A 24932-nucleotide genomic window follows, 5' to 3' on the forward strand; every position below is an offset into this window, starting at 1 on the left:
ATCATCAACTAGATTCAGCAGCGGGACGAGCAGATGGTCAGGTGGCCGGAACGTAATTGCAAATAATTTGTCAACTGCAAATTGACCGCAAGAAGCCCAAACAGATATAATATTAAACTAAAACAGAATCATTTCAACCCTTGCTGTTATTTGTATATGGTCACATACTGTATATCTCTGTATTATGAGTGGGAATACATTGGAACAGATTTCCTAAATGAAAATCAATTGGAGCTGATTTTTTTGTTTTTTTTACAGTATTTACGTTCATCAATAAAATAAACAAATATATATATATATATATTTTTCTCATAAAACGCCAGCAGGGGAACCGTCTACTCTCTGGCTGCAGTGTTATTTTCCTTTCACCCTGCATCCACTTCAATGCAATTTAGGCATTGGGGGCTGTTGTTAATAGGGGTCTCATTGGGGCCATTAAATGAAACATTGTCTTTCTTATGAGAGCTAATTGGGACGAAACAGTCTGCCAACTAGAGGCTCAGTACATACATAGGGTGTATATGCACAAAGAGAGAAAATGATTGCAGATTCTCATATCTGCACGAGCAGAATGAGAACAAGTCACACATGCAGTAGTCTCGCGTTACCATACCTCCAAAATCACGTCGTTGTAACGCCTCCCTTGGAGAAGCCTGGTTCTCGACGAGGCTACGCGTACAGTAATAGAGTCGTAGACAGTTTGAAACATGCATATATAATAAATGTATTATAAAGTAATCATAATACAAAACACAGATATAATTGGTATATGACAACATTTAACAAGTAATTTATAAACATGTAATAAATGATTTAATGACTGCATATAGACAATCTAGGCTGTGCTGCGTGGTTTTGACTGCAATATTGATTTAAGTCATCTCACTAAAGAAATGCGCGGACACGACACTTCTGAATGTGGGCTATATTAAAGACACCCGTGAATAGACTGTCCCTAATGTAATTGTGGAAGTTTTGTTTACCATATTTGGCAAGATAGTGACACAGCGCGCATGGGAATTGGACAGGACCGGCCGTCATTCACAAAATTCCATCCCCTAGAACTTTACAAACAAACCATTGACTCATGGGACTTGTAGTCCAAAACAAACTAATATAATAAATCCTCATTTTTGGGCACATAATCCTCTCATATTTGACGTTACTATTTTATATTTTCATGAACATGTGTACTGTCTAGATTCTAAGCATTTTTTTTTTGCAATGGACTGACAATTCCTGTCTTGTGATTCGAGAACATGGAATAATTCATCAAGGTCCCCTAGTTATGGCAGGACTTTTGCGGCATACAAATCCCATTTGCAGTGCTTTGTTTCCACTGGCTGCCGGCTGGCGTCACTCAAGGGGCACTACTGCTCCTACAGTAAATATTTGTGTTTTCTCAACCGGTTGTGATGGTGAACGACTGAGATTGAAAAGAGAGGAATTAAAACCACGAATATCGAAGTCTAGACACAATACTACGAGACGCGAGTAGGAATAAAGCTTCAGCGCAAAATGGATGAGCTCAAACACCAAGTAATGATAAACCAGTTCGTCTTGACAGCGGGTTGTGCTGCAGACCAGGCAAAGCAGCTTTTGCAAGCAGCACATTGGCAATTTGAGGTAAGGGGTTAGCTACGATCAGTAGCGAGATGGCTTGCTAATGTTTATGTTTGACTGCGTATGTGACAGACAGTAAATGTAGTTTTGACCGGGCTGCGATGTTCATTGTTGTTGGTCATGGCCGAAATATGATGTTGCACAAGAACATTCGAAAAGAAAGATCAGTATCAACACTTAAACTCAACTTCTAACATGTATTTATTTGTATTTTTATCGAATTGTGCTATTGTATCTGCTTTATAAATATCCGTAGTATCCATTAAATAAGGCTGGAATGGGAAACGTTTACCCAGTCAATATCCAATTATAATTTACTCTAGAGATGAAATGAACCTGTTCCCATGCAGTGGTTAGGCGAGGCTAGAAAATGCAATTATGCAATGAAGACAACCGTTCGTTTGTTTTGACTGCACATGATTGTTTAGTCTGCACAGAAAAGTGAAATTTGATTCAGCTCCAATGTTTATGTGCTGAATGTTTTGTAAACACACACTGTACTGACATAAATCTCTAAACAACATGTATTTATATTGATTTATTTTAAAAATACATGTTCTGTGTTCTATGTAGTAGAGTCTAAATGTAATATATATTTTATTTGTATATTTTATTTTTGTTTTAGACTGCCCTCAGTGCCTTTTTTCAAGAAACGAATATTCCATACGGTCACCATCATCAAATGGTGAGTATCAGAATGCAGTCCACTCTTCACCTTAACCTTTTTTTAATATGGCGGTGTCATTTATTTTTAACGGTGTCAATAGTAGTATAGTAGAACTTCACATAGTAATTACTTAGAAAACGATAATTATGATGTAGCAACAATAACAAAGCACATGTCGGCCATGTTGGGGAGTCCATGTCTCTGTAAACTGAGGCATGCTTGCAGCAGACACGTCGGGGTCTCTGTAAACAGAGGCATGCTTGCAGCAGCCACGTCGGGGTCTCTGTAAACAGAGGCATGCTTGCAGCAGCCACGTCGGGGTCTCTGTAAACAGAGGCATGCTTGCAGCAGCCACGTCGGGGTCTCTGTAAACAGAGGCATGCTGGCAGCAGCCACGTCGGGGTCTCTGTAATCAGAGGCATGCTTGCAGCAGCCACGTCGGGGTGTCTGTAAACAGAGGCATGCTTGCAGCAGCCACGTCGGGGTGTCTGTAAACAGAGGAATGCTTGCAGCAGCCACGTCGGGGTCTCTGTAAACAGAGGCATGCTTGCAGCAGCCACGTCGGGGTCTCTGTAAACAGAGGCATGCTTGCAGCAGCCACGTCGGCGTCTCTGTAAACCGAGGCATGCTTGCAGCAGCCACGTCGGGGTCTCTGTAAACAGAGGCATGCTTGCAGAAGCCACATCGGGGTCTCTGTAAACAGAGGCATGCTTGCAGCAGCCACGTCGGGCTCTCTGTAAACAGAGGCATGCTTGCAGCAGCCACGTCGGGGTCTCTGTAAACAGAGGCATGCTTGCAGCAGCCACGTCGGGGTCTCTGTAAACAGAGGCATGCTTGCAGCAGCGACGTCGAGGTCTCTGTAAACAGAGGCATGCTTGCAGCAGCCACGTCGGGGTGTCTGTAAACAGAGGCATGCTTGCAGCAGCCACGTCGGGGTCTCTGTAAACAGAGGCATGCTTGCAGCAGCCACGTCGGGGTCTCTGTAAACAGAGGCATGCTTGCAGCAGCCACGTCGGGGTCTCTGTAAACAGAGGCATGCTGGCAGCAGCCACGTCGGGGTCTCTGTAATCAGAGGCATGCTTGCAGCAGCCACGTCGGGGTGTCTGTAAACAGAGGCATGCTTGCAGCAGCCACGTCGGGGTGTCTGTAAACAGAGGAATGCTTGCAGCAGCCACGTCGGGGTCTCTGTAAACAGAGGCATGCTTGCAGCAGCCACGTCGGGGTCTCTGTAAACAGAGGCATGCTTGCAGCAGCCACGTCGGCGTCTCTGTAAACCGAGGCATGCTTGCAGCAGCCACGTCGGGGTCTCTGTAAACAGAGGCATGCTTGCAGCAGCCACGTCGGGGTCTCTGTAAACAGAGGCATGCTTGCAGCAGCCACGTCGGGCTCTCTGTAAACAGAGGCATGCTTGCAGCAGCCACGTCGGGGTCTCTGTAAACAGAGGCATGCTTGCAGCAGCCACGTCGGGGTGTCTGTAAACAGAGGCATGCTTGCAGCAGCCACGTCGGGGTCTCTGTAAACAGAGGCATGCTTGCAGCAGCCACGTCGGGGTCTCTGTAAACAGAGGCATGCCAGCAGCGACGTCGGGGTCTCTGTAAACAGAGGCATGCTTGCAGCAGCCACGTCGGGGTCTCTGTAAACAGAGGCATGCTTGCAGCAGCCACGTCGGGGTGTCTGTAAACAGAGGCATGCTTGCAGCAGCCACGTCGGGGTGTCTGTAAACAGAGGCATCTTGCAGCAGCCACGTCGGGGTCTCTGTAAACAGAGGCATGCTTGCAGCAGCCACGTCGGGGTCTCTGTAAACAGAGGCATGCTTGCAGCAGCCACGTCGGGGTCTCTGTAAACAGAGCAGCCAGCCACGTCCGGGTCTCTGTAAACAGAGGCATGCTTGCAGCAGCCATCGGGGTCTCTGTAAACAGAGGCATGCTTGCAGCAGCCACGTCGGGGTCTCTGTAAACAGAGGCATGCTTGCAGCAGCCACGTCGATGTCTCTGTAAACAGAGGCATGCTTGCAGCAGCCACGTCGGGGTCTCTGTAAACAGAGGCATGCTTGCAGCAGCCACGTCGGGGTCTCTGTAAACAGAGGCATGCTTGCAGCAGCCACGTCGGGGTCTCTGTAAACAGAGGCATGCTTGCAGCAGCCACAGAGGCATGCTTGCAGCAGGTCTCTGTAAACAGAGGCATGCTTGCAGCAGCCACGTCGGGGTCTCTGTAAACAGAGGCATGCTTGCAGCAGCCACGTCGGGGGTGTCTGTAAACAGAGGCATGCTTGCAGCAGCCACGTCGGGGTCTCTGTAAACAGAGGCATGCTTACGTCGGGTCTCTGTAAACAGAGGCATGCTTGCAGCAGCCACGTCGGGGTCTCTGTAAACAGAGGCATGCTTGCAGCAGCCACGTCGGGGTCTCTGTAAACAGAGGCATGCTTGCAGCAGCCACGTCGGGGTCTCTGTAAACAGAGGCATGCTTGCAGCAGCCACGTCGGGGTCTCTGTAAACAGAGGCATGCTTGCAGCAGCCACGTCGGGGTCTCTGTAAACAGAGGCATGCTTGCAGCAGCCACGTCGGGGTCTCTGTAAACAGAGGCATGCTTGCAGCAGCCACGTCGGGGTCTCTGTAAACAGAGGCATGCTTGCAGCAGCCACGTCTTGCAGCAGCCACGTCGGGGTCTCTGTAAACAGAGGCATGCTTGCAGCAGCCACGCTTGCAGCAGGGGTCTCTGTAAACAGAGGCATGCTTGCAGCAGCCACGTCGGGGTCTCTGTAAACAGAGGCATGCTTGCAGCAGCCACGTCGGGGTCTCTGTAAACAGAGGCATGCTTGCAGCAGCCACGTCGGGGTCTCTGTAAACAGAGGCATGCTTGCAGCAGCCACGTCGGGGTCTCTGTAAACAGAGGCATGCTTGCAGCAGCCACGTCGGGGTCTCTGTAAACAGAGGCATGCTTGCAGCAGCCACGTCGGGTCTCTGTAAACAGAGGCATGCTTGCAGCAGCCACGTCGGGTCTCTGTAAACAGAGGCATGCTTGCAGCAGCCACGTCGGGGTCTCTGTAAACAGAGGCATGCTTGCAGCAGCCACGTCGGGGTCTCTGTAAACAGAGGCATGCTTGCAGCAGCCACGTGCAGCAGCCACGGTCTCTGTAAACAGAGGCATGCTTGCAGCAGCCACGTCGGGGTCTCTGTAAACTTGCAGCAGGCATCGGGTCTCTGTAAACAGAGGCATGCTTGCAGCAGCCACGTCGGGTCTCTGTAAACAGAGGCATGCTTGCAGCAGCCACGTCGGGGTCTCTGCATAAGCCACGTCGGGGTCTCTGTAAACAGAGGCATGCTTGCAGCAGCCACGTCGGGTCTCTGTAAACAGAGGCATGCTTGCAGCAGCCACGTCGGGGCTGTAAACAGAGGCGTGCAGCAGCCACGTCGGGGTCTCTGTAAACAGAGGCATGCTTGCAGCAGCCACGTCGGGGTCTCTGTAAACAGAGGCATGCTTGCAGCAGCCACGTCGGGGTCTCTGTAAACAGAGGCATGCTTGCAGCAGCCACGTCGGGGTCTCTGTAAACAGAGGCATGCTTGCAGCAGCCACGTCGGGGTCTCTGTAAACAGAGGCATGCTTGCAGCAGCCACGTCGGGGTCTCTGTAAACAGAGGCATGCTTGCAGCAGCACGTCGGGGTCTCTGTAAACAGAGGCATGCTTGCAGCAGCCACGTCGGGGTCTCTGTAAACAGAGGCATGCTTGCAGCAGCCACGTCGGGGTCTCTGTAAACAGAGGCATGCTTGCAGCAGCCACGTCGGGGTCTCTGTAAACAGAGGCAAGCAGCCACGTCGGGGTCTCTGTAAACAGAGGCATGCTTGTCTCTGTAAACAGCATCGGGGCTCTGTAAACAGAGGCATGCTTGCAGCAGCCACGTCGGGGTCTCTGTAAACAGAGGCATGCTTGCAGCAGCCACGTCGGGGTCTCTGTAAACAGAGGCATGCTTGCAGCAGCCACGTCGGGGTCTCTGTAAACAGAGGCATGCTTGCAGCAGCCACGTCGGGGTCTCTGTAAACAGAGGCATGCTTGCAGCAGCCACGTCGGGGTCTCTGTAAACAGAGGCATGCTTGCAGCAGCCACGTCGATGTCTCTGTAAACAGAGGCATGCTTGCAGCAGCCACGTCGGGGTCTCTGTAAACAGAGGCATGCTTGCAGCAGCCACGTCGGGGTCTCTGTAAACAGAGGCATGCTTGCAGCAGCCACGTCGGGGTCTCTGTAAACAGAGGCATGCTTGCAGCAGCCACGTCGGGGTCTCTGTAAACAGAGGCATGCTTGCAGCAGCCACGTGTAAACAGAGGCATGGGTCTCTGTAAACAGAGGCATGCTTGCAGCAGCCACGTCGGGGTGTCTGTAAACAGAGGCATGCTTGCAGCAGCCACGGGGTCTCTGTAAACAGAGGCATGCTTGCAGCAGCCACGTCGGGGTCTCTGTAAACAGAGGCATGCTTGCAGCAGCCACGTCGGGGTCTCTGTAAACAGAGGCATGCTTGCAGCAGCCACGTCGGGGTCTCTGTAAACAGAGGCATGCTTGCAGCAGCCACGTCGGGGTCTCTGTAAACAGAGGCATGCTTGCAGCAGCCACGTCGGGGTCTCTGTAAACAGAGGCATGCTTGCAGCAGCCACGTCGGGGTCTCTGTAAACAGAGGCATGCTTGCAGCAGCCACGTCGGGTCTCTGTAAACAGAGGCATGCTTGCAGCAGCCACGTCGGGTCTCTGTAAACAGAGGCATGCTTGCAGCAGCCACGTCGGGGTCTCTGTAAACAGAGGCATGCTTGCAGCAGCCACGTCGGGGTCTCTGTAAACAGAGGCATGCTTGCAGTAAACAGCCACGTCGGGGTCTCTGTAAACAGAGGCATGCTTGCAGCAGCCACGTCGGGGTCTCTGTAAACAGAGGCATGCTTGCAGCAGCCACGTCGGGGTCTCTGTAAACAGAGGCATGCTTGCAGCAGCATGTCTCTGTAAACAGAGGCATGCTTGCAGCCACGTCGGGGTCTCTGTAAACAGAGGCATGCTTGCAGCAGCCACGTCGGGGTCTCTGTAAACAGAGGCATGCTTGCAGCAGCCACGTCGGGGTCTCTGTAAACAGAGGCATGCTTGCAGCAGCCACGTCGGGGTCTCTGTAAACAGAGGCATGCTTGCAGCAGCCACGTCGGGGTCTCTGTAAACAGAGGCATGCTTGCAGCAGCCACGTCGGGGTCTCTGTAAACAGAGGCATGCTTGCAGCAGCCACGTCGGGGTCTCTGTAAACAGAGGCATGCTTGCAGCAGCCACGTCGGGTCTCTGTAAACAGAGGCATGCTTGCAGCAGCCACGTCGGGGTCTCTGTAAACAGAGGCATGCTTGCAGCAGCCACGTCGGGGTCTCTGTAAACAGAGGCATGCTTGCAGCAGCCACGTCGGGGTCTCGTCTCTGTAAACAGAGGCATGTGCAGCAGCCACGTCGGGGTCTCTGTAAACAGAGGCATGCTTGCAGCAGCCACGTCGGGGTCTCTGTAAACAGAGGCATGCTTGCAGCAGCCACGTCGGGGTCTCTGTAAACAGAGGCATGCTTGCAGCAGCCACGTCGGGGTCTCTGTAAACAGAGGCATGCTTGCAGCAGCCACGTCGGGGTCTCTGTAAACAGAGGCATGCTTGCAGCAGCCACGTCGGGGTCTCTGTAAACAGAGGCATGCTTGCAGCAGCCACGTCGGGGTCTCTGTAAACAGAGGCATGCTTGCAGCAGCCACGTCGGGGTGTCTGTAAACAGAGGCATGCTTGCAGCAGCCACGTCGGGGTCTCTGTAAACAGAGGCATGCTTGCAGCAGCCACGTCGGGGTGTCTGTAAACAGAGGCATGCTTGCAGCAGCCACGTCGGGGTCTCTGTAAACAGAGGCATGCTTGCAGCAGCCACGTCGGGGTCTCTGTAAACAGAGGCATGCTTGCAGCAGCCACGTCGGGGTCTCTGTAAACAGAGGCATGCTTGCAGCAGCCGCGTCGGGGTCTCTGTAAACAGAGGCATGCTTGCAGCAGCCACGTCGGGGTCTCTGTAAACAGAGGCATGCTTGCAGCAGCCACGTCGGGGTCTCTGTAAACAGAGGCATGCTTGCAGCAGCCACGTTCCGTTCAGCCAGCACAGGCTGCGTTCGATCAGAACCTTGGTGATCATGGAATGGACAGAGGAAAGTTGCAGATGGTTTCGAAGAATATGTCGGTGATATGTGGACTGCATAGTGGTGGATACACGTGGACGGATTTCACATTCTGTGTGCCACAAACACCATATAATGTAACATAGTCCGATAAATGGAGACACCGTGTAATGTCACTTCCCAGAAGAAGGACAGCCAGTCCCTGCTGCTGCAGTTGTCTCCATTTTGTCGGACTATGTTACATCATTATGTGTTGTTCTAAGTGTATTACATGTGTAAAGCAATAGAGGAAACGAAATCTCAAGCATAACATTGTCAGTCAGTCAGTCACTTGTTATGGTTTTGTAAGCACTACACTGCCCACTCAGTGGCACATAAGCCTTTGTTTTGAGCTGCATGTCATGTCACGTTCTGGGACACACAATAGATGAGGATTTGTGGAAATGTTGATCAGTTTGGAGCTGAGCAGAAGCCCATCGCTGTGTTTGTCCAGATTCTCTCTCTGTCAGGTGGCCTCACCACGCTAGTGGACATTTAGGTGTTAATGCAGCTGTGTCAATGCAGTGATTGGTATCAGATATACGTTTTATTGGGGTGCATGGCATGATCCTTACAGTGCAGTGTATTCATATAACGCTGTTTATTTAAGCTGGAGAATATGCTGTTTTACCTGAAGCTTTTGTGTTTGAAAGTACAACACTGTAGGAGTGATTCAACCGAGACCTGATGACATCTATTAGCTGTGCAGAAACAGTACTTCTACCTTCCAACCTTTCTTTAGCCTATATGTGTGTCACCTGAAATAACTTTTTTATTTAGTAAGTCAACATTCACGCAGATATAGGTGAACCTGGGTCGTACACTTGTCTTTGTGTACAGTAGCCTGTCATATCAGTAGGGATTTCATATCCATAGACACAGAATAATGAACCTCCATCTCAATGCAGAACAGTTTGGTCTGTGTGTGTGGTAGTCTACTTCATGGCAGGCTGCAGCCATTGCCAACCCCCTGGAGCCTGTATGTGTGGCTTGGCTATAGAGACGTAATCCACTTTGCTCCAGTCTTTCCTCTAACTGACACACTTTATAGTGATTGACAGACCTGATGGAATCAGCTAAAGCTCCGTAAAGGAAACCGGCATAAACCAGGTCCTGAGCAACTATACTGAACATTAACCATGTCAATGCTCTACAGTACAATACACATGAATATACATCTACCCCTAACATGAGTGGTAAGATACTTAGCTATGTGTTTGCATGTAGTGTTCTAATGTACGCTAACCTCTTGTCCTCAAGCAGGTGGGATTTCTCTATTCTATGCTCATGAATTCACATAAATGTTTATCCTCAGTATAATGACATGATGACTGTTCCAGAGTATACTATAAAATATTATCTTTATTCATTTTGACTTTCCTTTAGCTAAGTCTAAATCGTATTTACCCGAGCATCAACACATTCCAACTATGAGCTTTTTCCAGCTGGAGATTGATCACCAATTAAATATGGACTGGTCCCAGTAGCGGCATGCAACAGCCCCTGCCTCTTCTTGTATAATGTTGTGAAAGGTGGGAGATTTAGCCTAACTTAAGCTTTTTATTATTTTTTCAGCAGCTATTGCAAAGCTAGAGGAGTGCCGTGTCCTTTCCCTGGCACAACATAAACAAACGTTAAGCTTTGCACAGACACAGATTTGATGGGTGTGTGTTTGTGTGTGTGTTTGTACACAATCTTTTTTCAGAGAGCATAACAGGCTTCAAATGAGTCGTGTTTATTGGACAGAATACTAATGAAGCATCCTCTGTTTGACAACACAAAGACTAATGGGCGTGAAGCAGACCCTTTCCTGTGGACTTCAGTTCTGTGAGCCTGTTACTGATGTAAGGGCCTTAGTTAAAGCCTGTAGTTAAAGTGAGACTTAGCCTAACCGTGGTGGAGTTAGGAGCCTACTACTCAGTGAGGAGCTCTCGTCAGATGGACGAGATAGACCTTCCAAATCAGTGGTGAGGGGAAATGTACTCCTAAACTCCTGCCGGCTGCCTGGGTAGATTCCCTCCCTCCCCTCCACCCTGTTGCCCTGCCCCTCCCTGCCCTCCACTCTGCTTCCCCAGCCCTCCACTATGCTCCTTCCCTGCTCCGCCTGCCCCTCCTTACCCTCCACTCTGCTCCTCCCAAAGCCCCCCTGTCCCACCCTGGCTGTCTCTTCCCCCCGCCCTTCCCTGTACTCCTCTCAGCCCTCGCCCCTTCCTGTCCCTCCTGACCCAGCGGTCCTCAGAGGCTAGCCTATGCTCAGCCATGTTTAGGTTTTCCTCTTTGTTGTGTCTGCTCGGCTCTCCCGGTTTCCCTCTCCACACACTATCTGCCCATACAAACAGTGCCACCGCAACACATTCCAATAGGAAGCCAGACTCCGGCTGTTCCAAATGGACTCTTTCAGAGCAGCAGGGGCCAGCTAGGCTGCAGACACAGAGCTAACTATCTGGCTGTGTTTTGGGCCTAGACCGAGGTCTCACTGCACCTCTATGAGGGTGTGAGCTGGGGGACTTTCTGAATAGGAGGTGGTGGTGAAACCACCCACACTTTGGTGTGTGTGTGTGTGTGTGTGTGTGTGTGTGTGTGTGTGTGTGTGTGTGTGTGTGTGTGTGTGTGTGTGTGTGTGTGTGTGTGTGTGTGTGTGTGGTGTGTTGTTGACTGGCAGCTTTGTTGGAGAGGGGAACTGAAAGTAACTTCTCTGATCTCTATCTGGGCCTTACAGCTGTAGTAAAGTGAATGGAGCATCATGTGACCTGGGAGAAGGAAGTGGGCTGACTTTCACTACAGCACATGTGACTAATCACTAACCTAGAGAACCAGCTACAGTAACAACCAGGAAATACAGTTTATAATGCTTAGACTGATACAATATGCCTGTAGATTTGACTAATTTCATGTCACTATTGTATTATCAAAACCAGGGGATGTGATTCACTCCAACACAAATATACAGTTTGTGGATATGGATGTCATTGTTCATTCTTGTCTGGTGTGATATTGTAGGTCTAGATGATCAATGAACCAACCATTAGACTCCATGTGTCGTCTTGTGGTCCAATTAACTTCTCTTTACAATGCTGGCATTCACAGTAGCTGGCTAGCTGTCGTCTGGATACGGTGACGTAGTCAAGAAAGGATTGGACAGCAGAGCAAGAGAGGGATGGGGAGAGAGGGAGGGGCGGTGGGGAGGGGTGGGAGGGAGGGAGAGATGGGGGAGAGAGGGATGGGGAGGGGGTGGGAGAGAGGGATGGGGAGGGGGTGGGAGGGGGTGGGAGAGAGGGATGGGGAGAGGGAGGGGCGGTGGGGAGGGGTGGGAGGGAGGGAGAGGGAGGGGAGGGGGTGGGAGGGAGAGATGGGGGAGAGAGGGAGGGCGGTGGGGAGGGGTGGGAGGGAGAGAGGGAGGGGAGGTGGATGGGGAGGGGGTGGGAGAGAGGGATGGGGAGGGGGGGTGGGGGGGGGAGGGAGGGAGGGAGGTGGGGAGGGGGTGTGAGAGAGGGATGTGGAGAAAGGGAGGGGCGGTGGGGAGGGGTTGGGAGGGAGAGATGGGGGAGAGAGGGAGGGGGTGGGAGTAGTTTCTGGTAACTATAAGCTTGTGATTTTGTTTCTGGGTGTGGCTGAAAAGACTGTTAGAAGAACTCGGATCAGGTGACACACAAACAAACACACTCTTTCACACACGTACATTGTAATGTAATATTGTGGTATTATACATTTTGTATTGTAGAAATGTTGTGGTAGAGTAGTGTGTAATAATGTGTTGTATTGTAGATATGTTGTGGTAGTGTGTAATAATGTGTTGTATTGTAGATATGTTGTGGTAGTGTGTAATATTGTGTTGTATTGTAGATAAGTTGTGGTAGTGTGTAATATTGTGTTGTATTGTAGATATGTTGTGGTAGTGTGTAATAATGTGTTGTATTGTAGATATGTTGTGGTAGTGTGTAATAATGTGTTGTATTGTAGATATGTTGTGGTAGTGTGTAATAATGTGTTGTATTGTAGATATGTTGTGGTAGTGTGTAATAATGTGTTGTATTGTAGATATGTTGTGGTAGTGTGTAATATTGTGTTGTATTGTAGATATGTTGTGGTAGTGTGTAATAATGTGTTGTATTGTAGATATGTTGTGGTAGTGTGTAATAATGTGTTGTATTGTAGATATGTTGTGGTAGAGTGTGTTTAATAATGTGTTGTATTGTAGATATGTTGTGGTAGTGTTTAATAATGTGTTGTATTGTAGATATGTTGTGGTAGAGTCGTGTGTAATAATGTGTTGTATTGTAGATATGTTGTTGTAGTGTGTAATAATGTGTTGTATTGTAGATATGTTGTGGTAGTGTGTAATAATGTGTTGTATTGTAGATATGTTGTGTAGAGTCGTGTGTAATAATGTATTGTAGATATGTCGTGGTAGTGTGTAATAATGTGTTGTATTGTAGATATGTTGTGGTAGAGTAGTGTGTAATAATGTGTTGTATTGTAGATATGTTGTGGTAGTGTGTAATAATGTGTTTATTGTAGATATGTTGTGGTAGTGTGTAATAATGTGTTGTATTGTAGATATGTTGTGGTAGTGTGTAATAATGTGTTGTATTGTATATGTTGTGGTAGTGTGTAATAATGTGTTGTATTGTAGATATGTTGTGGTAGTGTGTAATATTGTGTTGTATTGTAGATATGTTGTGGTAGTGTGTAATAATGTGTTGTATTGTAGATATGTTGTGGTAGTGTGTAATAATGTGTTGTATTGTAGATATGTTGTGGTAGTGTGTAATAATGTGTTGTATTGTAGATATGTTGTGGTAGAGTAGTGTGTAATAATGTGTTGTATTGTAGATATGTCGTGGTAGTGTGTAATAATGTGTTGTATTGTAGATATGTTGTGGTAGTGTGTAATAATGTGTTGTATTGTAGATATGTTGTGGTAGTGTGTAATAATGTGTTGTATTGTAGATATGTTGTGGTAGTGTTTAATAATGTGTTGTATTGTAGATATGTTGTGGTAGAGTAGTGTGTAATAATGTGTTGTATTGTAGATATGTTGTGGTAGAGTAGTGTGTAATAATGTGTTGTATTGTAGATATGTTGTTGTAGTGTTTAATAATGTGTTGTATTGTAGATATGTTGTGGTAGTGTGTAATAATGTGTTGTATTGTAGATATGTTGTGGTAGAGTCGTGTGTAATAATGTGTTGTATTGTAGATATGTCGTGGTAGTGTGTAATAATGTGTTGTATTGTAGATATGTTGTGGTAGTGTGTAATAATGTGTTGTATTGTAGATATGTTGTGGTAGAGTAGTGTGTAATAATGTGTTGTATTGTAGATATGTTGTGGTAGTGTGTAATAATGTGTTGTATTGTAGATATGTTGTGGTAGAGTAGTGTGTAATAATGTGTTGTATTGTAGATATGTTGTGGTAGAGTAGTGTGTAATAATGTGTTGTATTGTAGATATGTTGTTGTAGTGTTTAATAATGTGTTGTATTGTAGATATGTTGTGGTAGAGTCGTGTGTAATAATGTGTTGTATTGTAGATATGTTGTTGTAGTGTGTAATAATGTGTTGTATTGTAGATATGTTGTGGTAGTGTGTAATAATGTGTTGTATTGTAGATATGTTGTGGTAGTGTGTAATAATGTGTTGTATTGTAGATATGTTGTGGTAGTGTGTAATAATGTGTTGTATTGTAGATATGTTGTGGTAGTGTGTAATAATGTGTTGTATTGTAGATATGTTGTGGTAGTGTGTAATAATGTGTTGTATTGTAGATATGTTGTGGTAGAGTCGTGTTTAATAATGTGTTGTATTGTAGATATGTTGTGGTAGTGTTTAATAATGTGTTGTATTGTAGATATGTTGTGGTAGAGTCGTGTGTAATAATGTGTTGTATTGTAGATATGTTGTTGTAGTGTGTAATAATGTGTTGTATTGTAGATATGTTGTGGTAGTGTGTAATAATGTGTTGTATTGTAGATATGTTGTGGTAGAGTCGTGTGTAATAATGTGTTGTATTGTAGATATGTCGTGGTAGTGTGTAATAATGTGTTGTATTGTAGATATGTTGTGGTAGAGTAGTGTGTAATAATGTGTTGTATTGTAGATATGTTGTGGTAGTGTGTAATAATGTGTTGTATTGTAGATATGTTGTGGTAGTGTGTAATAATGTGTTGTATTGTAGATATGTTGTGGTAGAGTAGTGTGTAATAATGTGTTGTATTGTAGATATGTTGTGGTAGTGTGTAATAATGTGTTGTATTGTAGATATGTTGTGGTAGAGTAGTGTGTAATAATGTGTTGTATTGTAGATATGTTGTGGTAGTGTGTAATAATGTGTTGTATTGTAGATATGTTGTGGTAGAGTAGTGTGTAATAATGTGTTGTATTGTAGATATGTTGTGGTAGTGTGTAATAATGTGTTGTATTGTAGATATGTTGTGGTAGTGTGTAATAATGTGTTGTATTGTAGATATGTTGTGGTAGTGTGTAATAATGTGTTGTATTGTAGATATGTTGTGGTAGTGTTTAATAATGTGTTGTATTGTAGATATGTTGTGGTAGAGTAGTGTGTAATAATGTGTTGTATTGTAGATATGTTGTGGTAGAGTAGTGTGTAATAATGTGTTGTATTGTAGATATGTTGTGGTAGTGTGTAATAATGTGTTGTATTGTAGATATGTTGTGGTAGTGTGTAATAATGTGTTGTATTGTAGATATGTTGTGGTAGAGTCGTGTGTAATAATGTGTTGTATTGTAGATATGTTGTGGTAGTGTGTAATAATGTGTTGTATTGTAGATATGTTGTGGTAGTGTGTAATAATGTGTTGTATTGTAGATATGTTGTGGTAGAGTAGTGTGTAATAATGTGTTGTATTGTAGATATGTTGTGGTAGTGTGTAATAATGTGTTGTATTGTAGATATGTTGTGGTAGAGTAGTGTGTAATAATGTGTTGTATTGTAGATATGTTGTGGTAGAGTAGTGTGTAATAATGTGTTGTATTGTAGATATGTTGTTGTAGTGTTTAATAATGTGTTGTATTGTAGATATGTTGTGGTAGAGTCGTGTGTAATAATGTGTTGTATTGTAGATATGTTGTTGTAGTGTGTAATAATGTGTTGTATTGTAGATATGTTGTGGTAGTGTGTAATATTGTGTTGTATTGTAGATATGTTGTGGTAGTGTGTAATAATGTGTTGTATTGTAGATATGTTGTGGTAGTGTGTAATAATGTGTTGTATTGTAGATATGTTGTGGGAGAGTAGTGTGTAATAATGTGTTGTATTGTAGATATGTTGTGGTAGAGTGTGTTTAATAATGTGTTGTATTGTAGATATGTTGTGGTGTAGTGTTTAATAATGTGTTGTATTGTAGATATGTTGTGGTAGTGTGTAATAATGTGTTGTATTGTAGATATGTTGTGGTAGAGTAGTGTGTAATAATGTGTTGTATTGTAGATATGTTGTGGTAGTGTGCAATAATGTGTTGTATTGTAGATATGTTGTGGTAGAGTAGTGTGTAATAATGTGTTGTATTGTAGATATGTTGTGGTAGTGTGTAATATTGTGTTGTATTGTAGATATGTTGTGGTAGTGTGTAATATTGTGTTGTATTGTAGATATGTTGTGGTAGTGTGTAATAATGTGTTGTATTGTAGATATGTTGTGGTAGTGTGTAATAATGTGTTGTATTGTAGATATGTTGTGGTAGAGTAGTGTGTAATAATGTGTTGTATTGTAGATATGTTGTGGTAGTGTGTAATAATGTGTTGTATTGTAGATATGTTGTGGTAGTGTGTAATAATGTGTTGTATTGTAGATATGTTGTGGTAGTGTGTAATAATGTGTTGTATTGTAGATATGTTTGGTAGAGTAGTGTGTAATAATGTGTTGTATTGTAGATATGTTGTGGTAGTGTGTAATAATGTGTTGTATTGTAGATATGTTGTGGTAGTGTGTAATAATGTGTTGTATTGTAGATATGTTGTGGTAGAGTAGTGTGTAATAATGTGTTGTATTGTAGATAGTGTGTAATAATTGTTGTATTGTAGATATGTTGTGGTAGTGTGTAATAATGTGTTGTATTGTAGATATGTTGTGGTAGTGTGTAATAATGTGTTGTATTGTAGATATGTTGTGGTAGTGTGTAATAATGTGTTGTATTGTAGATATGTTGTGGTAGAGTAGTGTGTAATAATGTGTTGTATTGTAGATATGTTGTTGTAGTGTGTAATAATGTGTTGTATTGTAGATATGTTGTGGTAGAGTAGTGTGTAATAATGTGTTGTATTGTAGATATGTTGTTGTAGTGTGTAATAATGTGTTGTATTGTAGATATGTTGTGGTAGTGTGTAATAATGTGTTGTATTGTAGATATGTTGTGGTAGAGTAGTGTGTAATAATGTGTTGTATTGTAGATATGTTGTTGTAGTGTGTAATAATGTGTTGTATTGTAGATATGTTGTGGTAGAGTAGTGTGTAATAATGTGTTGTATTGTAGATATGTTGTGGTAGTGTGTAATAATGTGTTGTATTGTAGATATGTTGTGGTAGTGTGTAATAATGTGTTGTATTGTAGATATGTTGTGGTAGTGTGTAATAATGTGTTGTATTGTAGATATGTTGTGGTAGAGTAGTGTGTAATAATGTGTTGTATTGTAGATATGTTGTGGTAGAGTAGTGTGTAATAATGTGTTGTATTGTAGATATGTTGTGGTAGTGTGTAATAATGTGTTGTATTGTAGATATGTTGTGGTAGAGTCGTGTGTAATAATGTGTTGTATTGTAGATATGTTGTGGTAGTGTGTAATAATGTGTTGTATTGTAGATATGTTGTGGTAGAGTAGTGTGTAATAATGTGTTGTATTGTAGATATGTTGTGGTAGTGTGTAATAATGTGTTGTATTGTAGATATGTTGTGGTAGTGTGTAATAATGTGTTGTATTGTAGATATGTTGTGGTAGTGTGTAATAATGTGTTGTATTGTAGATATGTTGTGGTAGTGTGTAATAATGTGTTGTATTGTAGATATGTTGTGGTAGAGTAGTGTGTAATAATGTGTTGTATTGTAGATATGTTGTGGTAGAGTAGTGTGTAATAATGTGTTGTATTGTAGATATGTTGTGGTAGTGTTTAATAATGTGTTGTATTGTAGATATGTTGTGGTAGTGTGTAATAATGTGTTGTATTGTAGATATGTTGTGGTAGTGTGTAATAATGTGTTGTATTGTAGATATGTTGTGGTAGTGTGTAATAATGTGTTGTATTGTAGATATGTTGTGGTAGTGTGTAATAATGTGTTGTATTGTAGATATGTTGTGGTAGTAGTGTGTAATAATGTGTTGTATTGTAGATATGTTGTGGTAGTGTGTAATAATGTGTTGTATTGTAGATATGTTGTGGTAGAGTAGTGTGTAATAATGTGTTGTATTGTAGATATGTTGTGGTAGAGTAGTGTGTAATAATGTGTTGTATTGTAGATATGTTGTGGTAGTGTGTAATAATGTGTTGTATTGTAGATATGTTGTGGTAGAGTAGTGTGTAATAATGTGTTGTATTGTAGATATGTTGTTGTAGTGTGTAATAATGTGTTGTATTGTAGATATGTTGTGGTAGTGTGTAATAATGTGTTGTATTGTAGATATGTTGTGGTAGTGTGTAATAATGTGTTGTATTGTAGATATGTTGTGGTAGTGTGTAATAATGTGTTGTATTGTAGATATGTTGTGGTAGAGTAGTGTGTAATAATGTGTTGTATTGTAGATATGTTGTGGTAGAGTAGTGTTTAATAATGTGTTGTATTGTAGATATGTTGTGGTAGAGTAGTGTTTAATAATGTGTTGTATTGTAGATATGTTGTGGTAGTGTGTAATAATGTGTTGTATTGTAGATATGTTGTGGTAGAGTAGTGTGTAATAATGTGTTGTATTGTAGATATGTTGTGGTAGTGTGTAATAATGTGTTGTATTGTAGATATGTTGTGGTAGTGTGTAATAATGTGTTGTATTGTAGATATGTTGTGGTAGTGTGTAATAATGTGTTGTATTGTAGATATGTTGTGGTAGTGTGTAATAATGTGTTGTATTGTAGATATGTTGTGGTAGTGTGTAATAATGTGTTGTATTGTAGATATGTTGTGGGAGAGTAGTGTGTAATAATGTGTTGTATTGTAGATATGTTGTGGTAGTGTGTAATAATGTGTTGTATTGTAGATATGTTGTGGTAGTGTGTAATAATGTGTTGTATTGTAGATATGTTGTGGTAGTGTGTAATAATGTGTTGTATTGTAGATATGTTGTGGTAGTGTGTAATAATGTGTTGTATTGTAGATATGTTGTGGTAGTGTGTAATAATGTGTTGTATTGTAGATATGTTGTGGTAGAGTAGTGTGTAATAATGTGTTGTATTGTAGATATGTTGTGGTAGAGTAGTGTGTAATAATGTGTTGTATTGTAGATATGTTGTTGTAGTGTGTAATAATGTGTTGTATTGTAGATATGTTGTGGTAGTGTGTAATAATGTGTTGTATTGTAGATATGTTGTGGTAGTGTGTAATAATGTGTTGTATTGTAGATATGTTTGTGGTAGTGTGTAATAATGTGTTGTATTGTAGATATGTTGTGGTAGAGTAGTGTGTAATAATGTGTTGTATTGTAGATATGTTGTGGTAGTGTGTAATAATGTGTTGTATTGTAGATATGTTGTGGTAGAGTAGTGTGTAATAATGTGTTGTATTGTAGATATGTTGTGGTAGTGTGTAATAATGTGTTGTATTGTAGATATGTTGTGGTAGAGTAGTGTGTAATAATGTGTTGTATTGTAGATATGTTGTGGTAGTGTGTAATAATGTGTTGTATTGTAGATATGTTGTGGTAGTGTGTAATAATGTGTTGTATTGTAGATATGTTGTGGTAGAGTAGTGTGTAATAATGTGTTGTATTGTAGATATGTTGTGGTAGTGTGTAATAATGTGTTGTATTGTAGATATGTTTGTAGAGTAGTGTGTAATAATGTGTTGTATTGTAGATATGTTGTGGTAGTGTTTAATAATGTGTTGTATTGTAGATATGTTGTGGTAGAGTAGTGTGTAATAATGTGTTGTATTGTAGATATGTTGTGGTAGTGTGTAATAATGTGTTGTATTGTAGATATGTTGCAGTAGTGTGTAATAATGTGTTGTATTGTAGATATGTTTGTGGTAGTGTGTAATAATGTGTTGTATTGTAGATATGTTGTGGTAGAGTAGTGTGTAATAATGTGTTGTATTGTAGATATGTTGTGGTAGTGTGTAATAATGTGTTGTATTGTAGATATGTTGTGGTAGTGTGTAATAATGTGTTGTATTGTAGATATGTTGTGGTAGTGTGTAATAATGTGTTGTATTGTAGATATGTTGTGGTAGAGTAGTGTGTAATAATGTGTTGTATTGTAGATATGTTGTGGTAGTGTGTAATAATGTGTTGTATTTAGATATGTTGTGGTAGTGTGTAATAATGTGTTGTATTGTAGATATGTTGTGAGTAGTGTGTAATAATGTGTTGTATTGTAGATATGTTGTGGTAGTGTGTAATAATGTGTTGTATTGTAGATATGTTGTGGTAGTGTGTAATAATGTGTTGTATTGTAGATATGTTGTGGTAGAGTAGTGTGTAATAATGTGTTGTATTGTAGATATGTTGTGGTAGAGTAGTGTGTAATAATGTGTTGTATTGTAGATATGTTGTGGTAGTGTGTAATAATGTGTTGTATTGTAGATATGTTGTGGTAGAGTAGTGTGTAATAATGTGTTGTATTGTAGATATGTTGTGGTAGAGTAGTGTGTAATAATGTGTTGTATTGTAGATATGTTGTGGTAGAGTAGTGTGTAATAATGTGTTGTATTGTAGATATGTTGTGGTAGAGTAGTGTGTAATAATGTGTTGTATTGTAGATATGTTGTGGTAGAGTAGTGTGTAATAATGTGTTGTATTGTAGATATGTTGTGGTAGTGTGTAATAATGTGTTGTATTGTAGATATGTTGTGGTAGTGTGTAATAATGTGTTGTATTGTAGATATGTTGTGGTAGAGTAGTGTGTAATAATGTGTTGTATTGTAGATATGTTGTGGTAGTGTGTAATAATGTGTTGTATTGTAGATATGTTGTGGTAGAGTAGTGTGTAATAATGTGTTGTATTGTAGATATGTTGTGGTAGAGTAGTGTGTAATAATGTGTTGTATTGTAGATATGTTGTGGTAGGTAGTGTGTAATAATGTGTTGTATTGTAGATATGTTGTGGTAGTGTGTGTAATAATGTGTTGTATTGTAGATATGTTGTGGTAGTGTGTAATAATGTGTTGTATTGTAGATATGTTGTGGTAGTGTTTAATAATGTGTTGTATTGTAGATATGTTGTGGTAGTAGTGTGTAATAATGTGTTTATTGTAGATATGTTGTGGTAGAGTCGTGTGTAATAATGTGTTGTATTGTAGATATGTTGTGGTAGAGTAGTGTGTAATAATGTGTTGTATTGTAGATATGTTGTGGTAGAGTAGTGTGTAATAATGTGTTGTATTGTAGATATGTTGTGGTAGTGTGTAATAATGTGTTGTATTGTAGATATGTTGTGGTAGAGTCGTGTGTAATAATGTGTTGTATTGTAGATATGTTGTGGTAGTGTGTAATAATGTGTTGTATTGTAGATATGTTGTGGTAGAGTAGTGTGTAATAATGTGTTGTATTGTAGATATGTTGTGGTAGTGTGTAATAATGTGTTGTATTGTAGATATGTTGTGGTAGTGTGTAATAATGTGTTGTATTGTAGATATGTTGTGGTAGAGTAGTGTGTAATAATGTGTTGTATTGTAGATATGTTGTGGTAGTGTGTAATAATGTGTTGTATTGTAGATATGTTGTGGTAGAGTCGTGTGTAATAATGTGTTGTATTGTAGATATGTTGTGGTAGTGTTTAATAATGTGTTGTATTGTAGATATGTTGTGGTAGTGTGTAATAATGTGTTGTATTGTAGATATGTTGTGGTAGAGTAGTGTGTAATAATGTGTTGTATTGTAGATATGTTGTGGTAGAGTAGTGTGTAATAATGTGTTGTATTGTAGATATGTTGTGGTAGAGTAGTGTGTAATAATGTGTTGTATTGTAGATATGTTGTGGTAGTGTGTAATAATGTGTTGTATTGTAGATATGTTGTGGTAGTGTGTAATAATGTGTTGTATTGTAGATATGTTGTGGTAGTGTGTAATAATGTGTTGTATTGTAGATATGTTGTGGTAGTGTGTAATAATGTGTTGTATTGTAGATATGTTGTGGTAGAGTAGTGTGTAATAATGTGTTGTATTGTAGATATGTTGTGGTAGAGTAGTGTGTAATAATGTGTTGTATTGTAGATATGTTGTGGTAGTGTGTAATAATGTGTTGTATTGTAGATATGTTGTGGTAGTGTGTAATAATGTGTTGTATTGTAGATATGTTGTGGTAGAGTCGTGTGTAATAATGTGTTGTGTAGATAAGTGTGTAATAATGTGTTGTATTGTAGATATGTTGTGGTAGAGTAGTGTGTAATAATGTGTTGTATTGTAGATATGTTGTGGTAGAGTAGTGTGTAATAATGTGTTGTATTGTAGATATGTTGTGGTAGTGTGTAATAATGTGTTGTATTGTAGATGTGTTGTGGTAGTGTTTAATAATGTGTTGTATTGTAGATATGTTGTGGTAGTGTGTAATAATGTGTTGTATTGTAGATATGTTGTGGTAGTGTGTAATAATGTGTTGTATTGTAGATATGTTGTGGTAGAGTAGTGTGTAATAATGTGTTGTATTGTAGATATGTTGTGGTAGTGTGTAATAATGTGTTGTATTGTAGATATGTTGTGGTAGTGTGTAATAATGTGTTGTATTGTAGATATGTTGTGGTAGAGTAGTGTGTAATAATGTGTTGTATTGTAGATATGTTGTGGTAGAGTAGTGTGTAATAATGTGTTGTATTGTAGATATGTTGTGGTAGTGTGTAATAATGTGTTGTATTGTAGATATGTTGTGGTAGAGTAGTGTGTAATAATGTGTTGTATTGTAGATATGTTGTGGTAGAGTCGTGTGTAATAATGTGTTGTATTGTAGATATGTTGTGGTAGAGTAGTGTGTAATAATGTGTTGTATTGTAGATATGTTGTGGTAGAGTAGTGTGTAATAATGTGTTGTATTGTAGATATGTTGTGGTAGTGTGTAATAATGTGTTGTATTGTAGATATGTTGTGGTAGAGTAGTGTGTAATAATGTGTTGTATTGTAGATATGTTGTGGTAGAGTAGTGTGTAATAATGTGATGTATTGTAGATATGTTGTGGTAGAGTAGTGTTTAATAATGTGTTGTATTGTAGATATGTTGTTGTAGTGTGTAATAATGTGTTGTATTGTAGATATGTTGTGGTAGTGTGTAATAATGTGTTGTATTGTAGATATGTTGTGGTAGTGTGTAATAATGTGTTGTATTGTAGATATGTTGTGGTAGTGTGTAATAATGTGTTGTATTGTAGATATGTTGTGGTAGAGTCGTGTGTAATAATGTGTTGTATTGTAGATATGTTGTGGTAGTTTGTAATAATGTGTTGTATTGTAGATATGTTGTGGTAGAGTAGTGTGTAATAATGTGTTGTATTGTAGATATGTTGTGGTAGAGTAGTGTGTAATAATGTGTTGTATTGTAGATATGTTGTGGTAGAGTCGTGTGTAATAATGTGTTGTATTGTAGATATGTTGTGGTAGTGTTTAATAATGTGTTGTATTGTAGATATGTTGTGGTAGTGTTTAATAATGTGTTGTATTGTATATATGTTGTGGTAGTGTGTAATAATGTGTTGTATTGTAGATATGTTGTGGTAGAGTAGTGTGTAATAATGTGTTGTATTGTAGATATGTTGTGGTAGAGTAGTGTGTAATAATGTGTTGTATTGTAGATATGTTGTGGTAGAGTAGTATGTAATAATGTGTTGTATTGTAGATATGTTGTGGTAGTGTGTAATAATGTGTTGTATTGTAGATATGTTGTGGTAGAGTCGTGTGTAATAATGTGTTGTATTGTAGATATGTTGTGGTAGTGTTTAATAATGTGTTGTATTGTAGATATGTTGTGGTAGTGTGTAATAATGTGTTGTATTGTAGATATGTTGTGGTAGAGTAGTGTGTAATAATGTGTTGTATTGTAGATATGTTGTGGTAGAGTAGTGTGTAATAATGTGTTGTATTGTAGATATGTTGTGGTAGTGTGTAATAATGTGTTGTATTGTAGATATGTTGTGGTAGTGTGTAATAATGTGTTGTATTGTAGATATGTTGTGGTAGAGTCGTGTGTAATAATGTGTTGTATTGTAGATATGTTGTGGTAGTTTGTAATAATGTGTTGTATTGTAGATATGTTGTGGTAGAGTAGTGTGTAATAATGTGTTGTATTGTAGATATGTTGTGGTAGAGTAGTGTGTAATAATGTGTTGTATTGTAGATATGTTGTGGTAGTGTGTAATAATGTGTTGTATTGTAGATATGTTGTGGTAGTGTGTAATAATGTGTTGTATTGTAGATATGTTGTGGTAGAGTAGTGTGTAATAATGTGTTGTATTGTAGATATGTTGTGGTAGTGTTTAATAATGTGTTGTATTGTAGATATGTTGTGGTAGTGTGTAATAATGTGTTGTATTGTAGATATGTTGTGGTAGAGTAGTGTTTAATAATGTGTTGTATTGTAGATATGTTGTGGTAGTGTGTAATAATGTGTTGTATTGTAGATATGTTGTGGTAGTGTGTAATAATGTGTTGTATTGTAGATATGTTGTGGTAGTGTGTAATAATGTGTTGTATTGTAGATATGTTGTGGTAGAGTAGTGTGTAATAATGTGTTGTATTGTAGATATGTTGTGGTAGAGTAGTGTGTAATAATGTGTTGTATTGTAGATATGTTGTGGTAGTGTGTAATAATGTGTTGTATTGTAGATATGTTGTGGTAGTGTGTAATAATGTGTTGTATTGTAGATATGTTGTGGTAGAGTCGTGTGTAATAATGTGTTGTATTGTAGATATGTTGTGGTAGTGTGTAATAATGTGTTGTATTGTAGATATGTTGTGGTAGAGTAGTGTGTAATAATGTGTTGTATTGTAGATATGTTGTGGTAGAGTAGTGTGTAATAATGTGTTGTATTGTAGATATGTTGTGGTAGTGTGTAATAATGTGTTGTATTGTAGATGTGTTGTGGTAGTGTTTAATAATGTGTTGTATTGTAGATATGTTGTGGTAGTGTGTAATAATGTGTTGTATTGTAGATATGTTGTGGTAGTGTGTAATAATGTGTTGTATTGTAGATATGTTGTGGTAGAGTAGTGTGTAATAATGTGTTGTATTGTAGATATGTTGTGGTAGTGTGTAATAATGTGTTGTATTGTAGATATGTTGTGGTAGTGTGTAATAATGTGTTGTATTGTAG

General features: G+C 40.7%; 1 protein-coding gene across 2 annotated transcripts in view; it reads left to right on the plus strand.

Moving 5' to 3' along the window:
* Window positions 1-1346: 1346 nt before the first annotated feature.
* LOC118397001 (UBA-like domain-containing protein 1) overlaps window positions 1347-24932 on the plus strand; it is a 62781-nt gene continuing 39195 nt past the window's right edge. For both annotated transcript variants that reach the window (XR_008072926.1, XM_052472444.1), the window contains exons 1-2: window positions 1347-1626; window positions 2249-2308. Coding sequence is in view for 1 of the 2 variants with exons in the window: in XM_052472444.1 (XP_052328404.1) it covers window positions 1519-1626; window positions 2249-2308 (168 nt within the window). In the remaining variant the exon portion in view is untranslated. The remainder of the gene's footprint in view (window positions 1627-2248; window positions 2309-24932) is intronic.

Source organism: Oncorhynchus keta, chromosome 2 (genome assembly GCF_023373465.1).
Source record: "Oncorhynchus keta strain PuntledgeMale-10-30-2019 chromosome 2, Oket_V2, whole genome shotgun sequence".
Classification (NCBI taxonomy): Eukaryota; Metazoa; Chordata; class Actinopteri; order Salmoniformes; family Salmonidae; genus Oncorhynchus; species Oncorhynchus keta.